General features: G+C 34.8%; 1 protein-coding gene, 1 non-coding gene and 1 pseudogene across 2 annotated transcripts; 1 reads left to right on the forward strand and 2 right to left on the reverse strand.

The window, feature by feature from the left end:
• Positions 1–2512: 2512 nt before the first annotated feature.
• On the reverse strand, positions 2513–2586 carry TRNAI-AAU (transfer RNA isoleucine (anticodon AAU)). The gene has a single exon. It is a non-coding gene; the product is annotated as a tRNA-Ile (tRNA).
• Positions 2587–5775: 3189 nt separating this feature from the next.
• On the forward strand, positions 5776–10460 carry LOC143605489 (sugar transporter ERD6-like 6). Its single transcript, XM_077081582.1, has 18 exons — positions 5776–5986; positions 6106–6168; positions 6921–7010; positions 7128–7187; positions 7261–7326; positions 7419–7484; positions 7574–7649; positions 7799–7863; positions 7946–8038; positions 8136–8219; positions 8301–8385; positions 8628–8674; positions 8767–8829; positions 9582–9641; positions 9726–9791; positions 9874–9933; positions 10009–10123; positions 10340–10460. The coding sequence occupies exons 1-18, from the start codon at positions 5786–5788 to the stop codon at positions 10450–10452; spliced, it is 1473 nt and encodes a 490-aa protein (XP_076937697.1). The 5' UTR covers positions 5776–5785; the 3' UTR covers positions 10453–10460.
• Positions 10461–10972: 512 nt separating this feature from the next.
• LOC143605491 (3-ketoacyl-CoA synthase 4 pseudogene) lies at positions 10973–12619 on the reverse strand (annotated as a pseudogene).
• Positions 12620–12870: the final 251 nt, after the last annotated feature.

The raw sequence follows: 12870 nt of genomic DNA on the forward strand, positions 1-12870 counted from the left end.
ACTTTTAACTTAAAAGGTTAACATACTGTTGTAATTAATTTGACTCACCAGTCACCATTATAGATTCGTGTGTCAAAACCTATAACAATAGTGTTGCATTAAGTTGAAGGCAACGTTGTAAAATGTTTGAAACGTTCTAAACTTATGTGTCAAATCTCCTTTAGTTTGTTAAACATGTAACGTTTAGCATAATGTTGTAAACTTGTAATGGTTTTTGACATAGTGTATTGATCTCATATATGTTAGAATTGAATAATGATGAAAGTATAAGGGAGCGATTACTTAAAACTAAATGAACTATATATTTTTTTTCATAACGCTCATTGATAGAATGAAGAACTACAGGTTGCACCTAGCGGAAATCGAATAAATACTATAAAGGACACAGTTGAAACACATACAAAACTAGCAATCTAGACACACGAACCTAGATCTCATTAATCGAATGAAGAACTACAAGTTTGCACTTAACACAATGTTTGTCGACACATTGACTCTTTAGGACAACAGTAGAAAAGTTCGTGTTTTCTACCCTAACTATGCGCTCGCTAGTCGAAATCCACATTTTTATTACAATATTGTTGTATAACCTTTCAATCAAAGCCGAAGATTAGGCTAAAACATAGCAATGGATACACGAAGTAACAATTTTTATCAATTATTAAAGTGTTGGTTATATACTTATATTTACAGTTACTATTAGTAAATGTTAATAAACTAGTGAACCTAGAAAACTATTATTTTTTTTGAAGTAGCGAACCTAAAAGATTATTTGAATTGAATGAGAATGGTGATGGAAATTTGGAAGTAGTTGGAAAGTCAAAACTTTAAAAGTGGATAATCGTGAAAACTTAGTCTTTATTTGCATGGGTACCTCATGACGCCAATTGCCAAATGTGCTTTCGATCAACTTTTTAGTTTTTAGGTGGACGCTCACATTTCCGCTTTAATACAATTGTCTTTAACGGTCATTTGGATTACTGACGGACCATTGACCCACCAAATCATCTTAATTTCACATTTCCACTCTTAGGAGGAAACTGATAATAGACAAGAAAACCCTCTCGCCCAACATGGAACCCCCTAATTTTTTATTTTTTTTTCTCTTTCGGTCAGATGTGGGACTTGAACCCAAGATCTTTAGGTGTCTCACATCAACCACTTGAATCGGAGATCACTAACTTCTACGTTAATACATTTGAATTTTTGTATTATTATTATTATAACTACTACTACTACTTTATACATATAATATAATATAATATTATGTATTAAATTTAGTTTTATTTTTATTTTTTTCTAAAGAGAAAGTGATAGTATACAGAATACACCATTTTCTATTCCAAAAGGTCTCTATGTTTTTTAACTAAAAAAAATTGTTCAATCCTCTATTTAGTGCGAATTTTTATTAAGTACGCGATTGTTATACCTGGGTTGGCGTTTTTGAGGTTAGACAGTCTGAACCGGATGACCAAAACCGCAAATGGACCATCCACAAACCAACAGGACTAATGATCAAACCCGGTCTGCTAATTAAATGCTTATTGTTTTCGGTCTCGGTCTAGTCGTCTATAGCCTAGACTAGAAGCGGATAGAAGAAAAAAGATGTGAATCACAATCACCCATGTTGAATTATTTTGCTTTATTTCTCTTTTTCATGGCCCATAACATGATGGACCGTTGGATATAGAAAGCCCATGTTGAACTCTTTGCGAGTTTATTTTTTTTAATCACCACATAATGCATTATGCATGAAAATTTAATAGTTGCTGCAATTCTGCTTATTGAATTTACAGCACATGATAAAAAAAAATTAATATCTAGGAGTTGAACTAACACCAGAATTTCAGTCAAACGTTTATTCAGTTTCGAACCGACCAATCAAAAACCGCAATGATATATTCGTCCTATTCAAGGACTGGATTTTTTTTGCTATCGGTCTTGGTTCTGCTTCAACTAGGTTGAGCCAGTCTACGACCCACGAACGTAAAAGACCTAGTTAGAGACTAGAAAGCCAACGTTGCAAACTTGCAATTTTAACTTTGACGCATCATCTTTTATTCTTTATCTCAACCTTTCATGAATCATGGATGCAATTTTTTTGAATCCATCATCTACAGTTCTACATCATGTTTGTAAATGATGAATTGTAATTTTTAAATTTATGATTATCAGAGGGTTTTTTTCCCCTTAACTTGCTTGCTCTTGTAAAGACTTAAGACAGAATATCGGTTCTTTGAAATAGGAGATTCTAATATCCTCGTATCTTCTTTGTAATTGAGTTGGAATTTTATATAACAAAAAAATAGTTATTAAATGATATCTTGTAACACAATACATGAATATTAATTATAATAAAAAATAAGTATACATCTATTAATAAAAATTGTAAGCAGCCAGGAAATATAAATTATAAAACAAAAAATAGTTATTAAATAACACAAGCAAAGTATACATTTATTAATATAAACTGTAAGAAGCCAGGAAAACATACAAAAAATTAACACTGATATGGCCCATGCAGGTCTCGAACCTACGACCCTCGCGTTATTAGCACGACGCTCTAACCAACTGAACTAATAGGCCAGATGTCATAAACTTGGATTTTTCCAACTTAGTACGTGTACCAAGATGTACATGAGTTTTTTGTTTCATGCCGGTTTAGTGTCGAAACTGCTTAATCATAATGCAAAAGCCTAGAAAGTAAATAATGGGTGTTGATAATTCATAGTAAATATCTATTTACCCGATTTTCCCCAACTGCGATACCGCATCATCTTGTTTTCGTGTATTTTGACCATTTCGTGGCGGGTCAACAAATTGATATTCTATAGATTTTGTATAAGGAGATGATACTTAGCTTAGTATTATTAATATAAAGAATACTAGAAAATAAAAGAATAAGTATTCTTTCACAAATTAATTGTTAAGAAAAAAACATTTGTAATGCTTAAAACACATGCCGTATATTCATATGATTGAGACGTTCACGTCCCAATTTCATTTGGTTGTTTCCTTGACAAGACTTCCGAAAGTAGGCAATAATATTATTTCCATCAACATCTTTTACATCCCAATTGGTTGGATTTCAAAACAAATGATATTAGGAATGTGATGTTTTCCGATTGTCTATAAAGTGTTTAAATATATTTTGACTCCTAAGTCCTAATTTTCTATCAACTTCACTAGTACTTAAATTCTTTTCATTATTCTTTTATCTTAAACATCAGTCTAGCAGCTCTAATAACTCTTTTAATTATGTTTATTTATCTATGTTCGTTTATAACATTATATTGGTCTAATATTATTTTAAAATTTAGTGGATGGATAAGCCCAACTGTCAAGTGATGAATGATTAACACGGGAGCATTTTATGTTTTTGTAAATGGAATTACACACAGTTACGGGTAGTAAGATCAAACAACTTGTCACCAGATGGTAAGCACAATCTTGCTTTCTTTAAAATCTTGTCAGCCTAACATGCTCCTGGTCTAAAATCGTGTCGGCTAAACTGTGCTCTTGTATCCTCACGGTTGTGTCGATATGTGTGGCCCGTGTTTGTCGTGGCATGATTCATGCTCCTGTCTTTGGTTTTGAATGGCACGGTCATGCCTAAGGGCATACACGACCATTTGTGATCATATATACTTGGTATTTTTTTTTGTTTCTCGTCCAATTTTAGCTCCTTTTCCACAAATATTACTCCTAAAAATTCACAAATCAAATTTAGTATCCAATCGTGTGAAAATGCAATAAAAATGGTTAAGAATGAGGAATATTATGTGATAAAAACATGTATAATTTGAAGCACATCAAGAGCCAAAATGGAAGAAACGATATGATTTTCAAAACCACAAGAAAAACAAAATTGTGTGTTTCTAGGAAGCATATCACAATTTTACACAAACTTCAGAGATGACACTCTTTCAGTAGACAACTATGAAGTCGACAACAATAAAGTGAAAGACGTCATGCTGCCTCATCCAAAGGCGCAAAGAAAGACAAGTTCAAGAAATATTTGAAGAATAAATATTGCGTTATTAGACAAAGCCTGCTACACACGCCTTTGCATATGTGTTACATATGAGGTTATAGTGTATATATTTAACACCGGGTCAACATATAAGATTCCATAATATGTCAACTAAATTACCAGTAAAATCATATGATTATTATGGTTCTCTTGAAATAATATATTTTTTAAATTAGAACCGGATTGTTGCAAAAATTTTTGTGATTATGCTATTTTTCTTGCTTATTTAATGCAAATTTAATTAAGCTAAACTTTAACAACTTGCTCAAAGCTACATAAAACACATATAGTGAAAATCAGGACAAAAATATGTTTAGATGTATGCCTAACTTGTATTAATCTATGAACTTGTCTTTGAATAGGTTGAAATGGGACCTAATCCCGCTCTCTTGACGACCAAACACCTCATTGGTGGCTAACTTCTTTTCACATGATTAGCACTTACATAAACAACTCATCGTCCAACATCTCGACACCATGGTACACAATTTTACCGAATTAAGAAACCACAAAGTAGGTAAAGTGGACTCCCCCTCTTTTTATCATTGAAATATGGTTTGGTTTGGAATTTATAAAATTATGATTATACCTTTAAATCTATACATATCTTTCAAATTCATACTACATATAGGGTTATCTCCGAAAATTCCTTAAAACTTCGGGACTCAGGACGAGCATAAAAAATGATCTCTGAAATCACGTATTTAATTATGTGATAAATAATTTGACAATTTTTTCAATTGGGTTGCATTTCCAAAGCTCAATACGAACCAAAGAGTAAAAATCTAATAATAAAAAGTTACAAAAATAGCTCATATAAAACACAATGAGAAGTTTTTTCTATAAAATGAAAACACAACCAATGGGATCTGAACTCATACTTTTATTTGCAACTAGTGTTAGTTTTGCTATTGTTTTTTTATTTGTTAGTATCGGTATTTTGGTCAATTCGTAACAAGCTATCAGAAGATTATTAACAGTCCGATTGAAACAAGTTTTGGAAACCACAATGTTTCCCTGATAAAAAACAAACTTTTAGATTAAAGTGTCATATTTGATCAAACCCAACGACATAAATAGAACTTAATACTTAGAGTTAATTACACGGATGACCCATGTGATATGCACATATTGCAAGTTTGGTACATAATTTGCAAAAATACACCTATGCTTCCCAATAGTTTGAAATCGTAACGCCCGTGGTCCTTATTTCAGAACCGATAAAATTTTAAAACTTTACTAATGTAGTTCAGAATTGTAAATATAACTTTTTAAATATTGTAATGCCTAAATCACGAACTATCAAGGATATACATAAAACATAAAATTTTAACCGTCTTTTTAGTTGATATAAATTTAGAATTGACTTTTAAAAATTTATTAGCGGTTATTAGACCGATCATCATGATCTGACGCCCCTCCTTGATGTCACGGAGCGGTGTTTGACACCCAGAAAATGCCGCAGATGTGGTGACAGCCGTTAACTCATAACGCATAGTCTTAATTTGAAAAATCAGAAGAATACAAAACTATTTAAATAATAGTCATGGACTTCATGAGAGTATGACCATCCTTGACTTGATTCCACATCATCATCATCATGATTTCCGTAGTAGTCCCCTGTCACTAATCAGCAACTTCACCGTCCACCTGTGCTCACCGTGACCGTTACTCTCACTACTTATACAATCTCTCTAAACATAATACTCCTTCTTATTCACAGATTAATTAACAATAACATTAAAATCAAAAATGAGTTTCAGGGACGAAATCGAAGAAGGAAGAGCAGACAGAGATCTCAAGAAACCTTTTCTTCACACAGGCAGCTGGTACCGTATGGGTTCCAGACAATCCAGTATGATGACGTCATCCCAGATGATCAGAGACCGCTCTGTTTCTGTTGTTGCTTGCGTCATCATCGTTGCATTAGGCCCTATTCAGTTCGGTTTCACTGTAAGCATATATTATTATTATTATTATTCAATGTTATTATCAAATGTTGAATATTTTACTGCTTCATTAAGTTTTAATATCCGGAATTGTGACATGAAGTTAATTTGGTGTTGATTCAGGGTGGTTATTCTTCACCTACACAAGCTGCTATTACTAGAGATCTTAAACTCACTGTATCTGAGGTCAGCCCTATGGTCAACTCTAACATTGATCTAATGTGATCTAGGGGTCACCGGTTTAATAAAAATTTACGGGCTGGTTTTGGGTTTAAACCGAACCAGTAACTGAATTTGGTTTCAGTTTTTTTGTTTTACCATGTGGGCTCGAAAATTTTGAGAGAAATGGCTTAAAATAGTGAATTTTGTTAATTAATGATTAATCAGCTATTACGCATTCGGATCTAAATTTTCAGTTTCAGTCGGTTCGGTTTTTAGCAAAACTGAAACGAACCAAAAAATAAAATCTATTTTTGAGAAAAAAAGGCATAAAACTAAATCTTCAGTTTTTTTATTAGGTTCAGTTATTCCGGTTATGGTTACGATTCGATTCGGATGATAGCAAAACCGGAACCGAACTGAAAAATCTGTTTTTGGAAAACATATAAAACCAAACCTTAAGTTTTTTTTTTGTTGGGTTTGGTTACGTCGGTTCCAGTTACAATTCAATACGGTTTTTCGGTTGATAGCAAAACCGAACCAAAAAATCGATTTACAAAAATATATAAAACCAAACCGTCAGTTTTCTTATTGGATTTAGTTATTTCGGTTATTTTGATTTTGATTATTTCGGTTGTGTGCACACCCCTAGTAAGGATGCGTGCATCAAGCCCAAGTTGGACCGGGACCCGCGTGTGTGGAGCCTTGTGCGCCGGTTTGCCTTTGTGGATTTTGATTTGTTATAATGAATTTAAGTGATTTGGATTGGTTGGTTTCAGTTCTCTTTGTTTGGGTCTTTGTCAAATGTGGGTGCCATGGTTGGGGCCATAGCTAGTGGTCAAATTGCAGAGTATATCGGTCGAAAAGGGGTATGATTTTCTCTTTTTATTTCTAAATTTTAGAAAATATATACTTGCTTTTATAAATGTAATATTGAAAAAAGAATGTTAATACAAATTGTGTAATTTGTGTGGTCAAACTTGCAGTCTTTGATGATTGCAGCAATTCCTAATATTATTGGATGGCTTTGTATATCATTTGCCAAAGTAAGCTCCTAATAACCTGGTCAAACTTGGTCAAAGTTACGGTCATATTTAAAAACAGCTGTGGGTTTTGTAGGACACATCATTTCTTTATATGGGGAGATTATTGGAAGGATTTGGTGTTGGGATTATATCGTATACGGTAACGTTTATTTGTTTAAAATTTGTTTACAAAGATATGTTTGTGACAAAATCATGATAAAAATTATTAATAATTTTGGATTTGTTACAAAGGTTCCTGTTTATATAGCGGAAATAGCACCTCAAAATATGAGAGGGGGATTAGGTTCTGTCAATCAGGTAATTCTATATGTGATTTTTTGTGGTACTGTGAGTCAAGATTTTGACTTTGACTTTCTTAATTTGGACTTTCTTTTTTGTGATTTTAGCTATCTGTCACAATTGGGATAATGCTTGCTTATCTGTTGGGACTTTTTGTTAATTGGAGAATACTTGCAATTTTGGGTAATTTTGATTTAGTGGTTTGACCCGTTTAATTACATGGGTTGTTAAGCTGTTTAACAAAACGGTTAAACAAGGCACAACCCAAACACGACCCTTTTTTATATTGGTTATATATGTCAACCCGAGACCTGATTATTTTCATTTTGCAGGAACTTTGCCCTGCTTAATTTTGATTCCAGGCCTCTTTTTTATACCCGAATCACCTCGGTGGCTCGTAAGATTAGTTTTATTTATTTTTTATTTTTTCTAATATTAGTAACTTCTGAGCAATATCGTGTCAAAAATAAATCTTGCAGGCAAAGATGGGTATGACTGATGATTTTGAATCATCTTTACAAGTTCTTCGTGGGTTTGATACTGATATTACCGTTGAAGTAAATGAAATTAAGGTGAATAATAAATAATAATGCACCAATTGATGCTGAAAATTGTTTTATGAATTTGTTGTCGTCTTTTTGAATATTGGCAAACACTTAATATTGTTAGAGGGCGGTAGCGTCATCACACAGAAGGGCGGCTGCCATTCAGTTTTCAGATCTTAAACATAGAAGATATTGGTTCCCTTTGATGGTATTTAGTTTTTTTATTTTTTGTGACCATGAAAATGTTGTGACAATGAAAATGATTTTTTTGAAATGCTAATTTGTGCAGATAGGAATTGGATTACTTGTTCTTCAACAGTTAAGTGGAATCAATGGTGTTCTGTTCTATGCCAGTAACATCTTTCAGTCTGCAGGTTAATATTATTTACATGGTTAATATATGTGAAATACAAAAATATTTATTTTTAAAAATTGATTCTGAAATTTTCAAATATTAGTTAAACATGTTTAATTAAACAAGTCAACCCACCAACCCGTTTACGATCGTTAAAACTACTTAAATCCCGTTTGTTACAACCCGTTTTAAACGCTTACAAAACAGTTTATGAACTTTTCAAAATATGTTAATTTGAATTTGGTTCTTCTAAATCAACAGGAATTGCTAGCAGCGATGCTGCTACATTAGGACTTGGTGCTATCCAAGTAAGCATCAATAATTATTCGTAACTTTTTTCTATCTTAACTTCATTTTTTAATTTAAATGACTTTCTAACAAAAAATATTGCACCATTTAGGTTATTGCGACTGCGGTCTCTACATGGTTGGTTGACAAAACAGGACGTAGGATTCTGCTAACTGTAAGCAAATCAATTACTATTTATAGCAAACATTTCTAACACGTGACCATGACCTGTTTAACCTGATTTTGTTTAGCATATTAATACTCTAAAATCATAAATTTACAACAAAATGTACAAATCTGTATAAAACAGTTATGTTAACATTATAAAGCTTTGTGCTGATTTAACTTTAAAATTTTTGCATAAAATACCTAATCGGTTTAAGTTATGGGTCAACACAAACCTGACCCATCTAGCTTTGTGGTTTCGAACCGAAACTGACCCGAACCCGTTTAGACTAAACTCAAACCCACGAATTTTGTGTCGTGTCATAAGTTCACACCCCTAAATTGGGTGAGTTGGGCAATGCGGGTAACTTTTTGGTACGGGTCGTGAGACAGTTTGCCCAACATTTCAATTTTTTTAAAATAGTCAAGTGGTGTTGAATATGATTAAAATATGATGTTATATGCATTAATATACACTTTGAGTGCCTTTTGCCAAACATTTTGGTACGGGTCGTGAGACAGTTTGCCCAACATTTCAATTTTTTTAAAATAGTTAAGTGCTGTTGAATATGATTAAAATATGATGTTATATGCATTAATATACACTTTGAGTGCCTTTTGAGTTTTGACCCATTTCCTTTTTATATTTTCTATACCGGTTTGACATGTTAGAGTTAAAGCATAACTATACGGGTTGAAATTTACACCTCTGATATATATTTAGTACCATTTCAAAAGGGAAATAAACATTCTTTGTTTTAGGTTTCCTCTGTTGGAATGACTCTCAGTCTTGTAGTTGTTGCAGCTTCCTTCTTCATTAAGGTTTATTTATGTCCTGTATATTTCTCATACAATTTAAATAAAACCCGCGTCACAATCGTTTTAATTTTTTTTTAAATGTTTTAGGGTTTTGTGGAAGACAGGTCTTCGGTATATGCAGCAATGGGTATCTTATCAGTGGTTGGAGTCGTCGTACGCCTTTGCTTTTTCTTTCAAAATATATGATTTTAAGTTTTTAGCCAACTTACATCATTTAACTAGCTTCTTTAAATAGGGTCTGGTGATTGGATTTTCACTTGGAATGGGGCCCATCCCATGGGTTATAATGTCTGAGGTAATTATATTTAGTTGTTAATTGTTTTGTTTGTTTTTACAAATTTATTGGTTAATGAGTTTACTTATGTTTCAGATTCTTCCTGTGAATATTAAAGGACTTGCAGGGAGTATTGCAACATTAGCCAATTGGTTTATTGCTTGGTTGATTACAATGACTGCACCTTTGCTTTTAGCATGGAGCGGTGGAGGTTCATTTACTTCCTCTATCTCTAAACAATTAATGGATCGAATAATACTAATGGTTAAGCAGTCAGTGTGGTTTACACAGTCAGATACACCTCCTGACTATTGGTCGAACCGTTAAACCTGGTTTTTCAAACTGTAACCATATGAAGTTCTGTACACCACTAATACAAATTTTAATTACTTTAGTTGGTATTTTATGGTTGTCTTCATTTTGACAGGAACCTTCACTTTGTACATGTTAACGTGTGCTGCTACTGTTGCGTTTGCGGCCATTTTGGTGCCGGAAACAAAGGGAAAAACACTGGAGGAGATACAGTTTTCTCTGAGATAATACACTCGATCGCTAGAAGAACATCATTTCTTTTAATCCAGTTGGAATTTGTGATTCTTGTATTGAAATGCAATGTTTAACCATCCTAGAAGAACATCATTTCTTTTAATAATCTTCTAATATAAGGAACTAGAGAATAAGTGATATTGCATGAGCTTGTTCATAATAAGCAGGTTGGATATACTTTGCTAAGAATATGATTCTAAAAGTTAAGTTAAGTTAAGTTAAGTAACCCCACGTCGATGGTGTTACGATTCATTCTCAAGAATATGATTCTAAAAGTTTTATGTTCGATTGCGACTCAGACCCACTCCCTGAATGTGGTGTATTCGCCTTTCAGCGAATCAATTAGAGTAAACTTCTAAACATGTGTGATTATCATTATAAACTTTTCTACTTTAGCGCTTTGATCATTCACCAATGACCGATCTAAACACGACTCATTTACTAAAACACAAAAACCCAATAACATGTCAATGATGAAATCCAGTACAATGAACAACAAAACAAAAACCCCACAACAATTAACCAACCACCCTACATAGCTAACTCAACAGGATACTTATTAATACAATCAGCCCAAGGACTATGATCAGAAGCTTTGACATTCCTTAAAGCCTTCCAAACAGCACTATTACACTTAAACCCACTTCCAAATGCAATCTGCCACACCCTATGCCCCTTCCTCACCCTACCCTTCCCCTCAATATACCCCAACTCATACCATATCGAACTCGACGACGTGTTCCCAAACCTATGCAGCGTCATTCGAGACGCCTCCACATGCACCGGCGACAGCTGCAAATTCTTCTCCAACTCGTCAATCACCGCCCGACCCCCAGCGTGAATACAAAAATGATCAAACGCTAGTTTGAAGTCCGGTATATACGGCTTAATATCCTTCTTGAAAAACTTCTTAACAATCAACGTGCAGAAAAACAAAAGCTGCTCGCTTATCGGAAGCACGAGCGGACCCAACGTCGTGATATTAGTCTTCAACGCCCCACCCGCAATCGCCATCAAATCCTTCGACAACGAAACCCCTGTCTTCCCATTATCATCCTGCTCCTGGTACACGCACCGAAACGCCTTCTCATCCGACCCACGATGCGTCCGGACCACATGAACGAGCTGGTACTTAGCACGTGACCGATCACCCGACTTGTTCGACAACAACACCGCCGATCCACCAACTCTAAACAAACAGTTCGGGATCAACATCGACTTCTTGTTCCCGAAATACCAGTTCTGCGTAATATTCTCCGTGCTCACAACCACCGCGTACGTGTTCCGATGAACTTGTAACATATCCTTAGCTAAATCTATAGCAATGACACCAGCACTACACCCCATACCCCCCAAATTAAAGCTCTTAATATTCCCTCTCAACTTATACTTATTAACAATCATTGAACTCAACGAAGGCGTAGGATTAAACAAGCTACAATTCACAACCAAAATCCCAATATCCTTCGGTTTAATCCCGATACTGGAAAACAAATTATCCAAAGCCCCATACATCACTTGTTCCGCTTCAACCCTCGCGGCCGCCATTGACGGGCGCGGGGGTATCGAATGCATCGCCTCGGGGACATACGTCTCCTCACCGAGACCGGATCGTTCGAGAATCTTGCGCTGGAACTCCAACGCCGATTCGTCGAAATCACCGGTTAATCTCGAGTGCTTCATGAACCGTTCGTACGGGGCTTTTAAGTGATCCGGTGGGCGGTAACAGGCGTAATCGATGAGGTAAACGGGTTTGGGTCGGGTCATGATGTAGACGGTGGATCCGAATACCAGTACGGCGGAGCAGATGATGACGCTGACGAGGTTGTATTGGAGGTGGGCCCATAAGTGACGTAGGTCGTTAGGGTTTGTTTGTGAGGCTTGGATTAAGATAATGATCATAACAGGGATTAAGCATAGGGTTAATAAGTGAGAGATGAGATAATGGTAACCTAATTTCACGTACTTGAGATTCACGCTTTGGAGGAAGTCCGGCAGGCGGCGGTGGTAGTTGATCTGAACTCCGACAGCGGCGGCGGCGGTGGGGGTGGTGGCGGTGGTGTTGAGATCGGCTCCGGCCATGGTGGATGGTGGGTGGGTGGGTGGAGATGGTCAAAGATTGGGAAAGTTATTTATATAGAAATGGGTGAAAATTTTGAATATAAAATATAAACATTGGGAATAATAATAATACTAATAATTTGAGTAAAGTTTGAATGTGCATGGATTATAATAATAATAATAATTATAATAATCGGAAATGTGTGGAAGTGAAGTGGAGATGATTGGGAGTGGGTACGTAATAAGACACCAAAGTGGAAAAGGCATAATCTATTAAACAAGTGTGGAGTAGAATGGCCACTTTCAAAATATTCTTTTAATTTATGGTTTTTTTTTCTATTTTTCACAAAT

This window comes from Bidens hawaiensis, unplaced genomic scaffold (assembly GCF_021521415.1).
Source record: "Bidens hawaiensis isolate Kalapana, Puna unplaced genomic scaffold, B.hawaiensis_p1.1 tig00069869_1, whole genome shotgun sequence".
Taxonomy (NCBI): domain Eukaryota; kingdom Viridiplantae; phylum Streptophyta; class Magnoliopsida; order Asterales; family Asteraceae; genus Bidens; species Bidens hawaiensis.

What these genes read in the sequence shown, in the direction of transcription:
- LOC143605489 (XM_077081582.1), top strand. Translation starts at nt 5,786, where the DNA reads ATGAGTTTCAGGGACGAAATCGAAGAAGGAAGAGCAGACAGAGATCTC. An exon ending in TTGGGATTATATCGTATACG is followed by an intron (nt 7,327 to 7,418) that starts GTAACGTTTATT and finishes TTTGTTACAAAG; the next exon opens with GTTCCTGTTTATATAGCGGA. An exon ending in GATATTGGTTCCCTTTGATG is followed by an intron (nt 8,220 to 8,300) that starts GTATTTAGTTTT and finishes TAATTTGTGCAG; the next exon opens with ATAGGAATTGGATTACTTGT.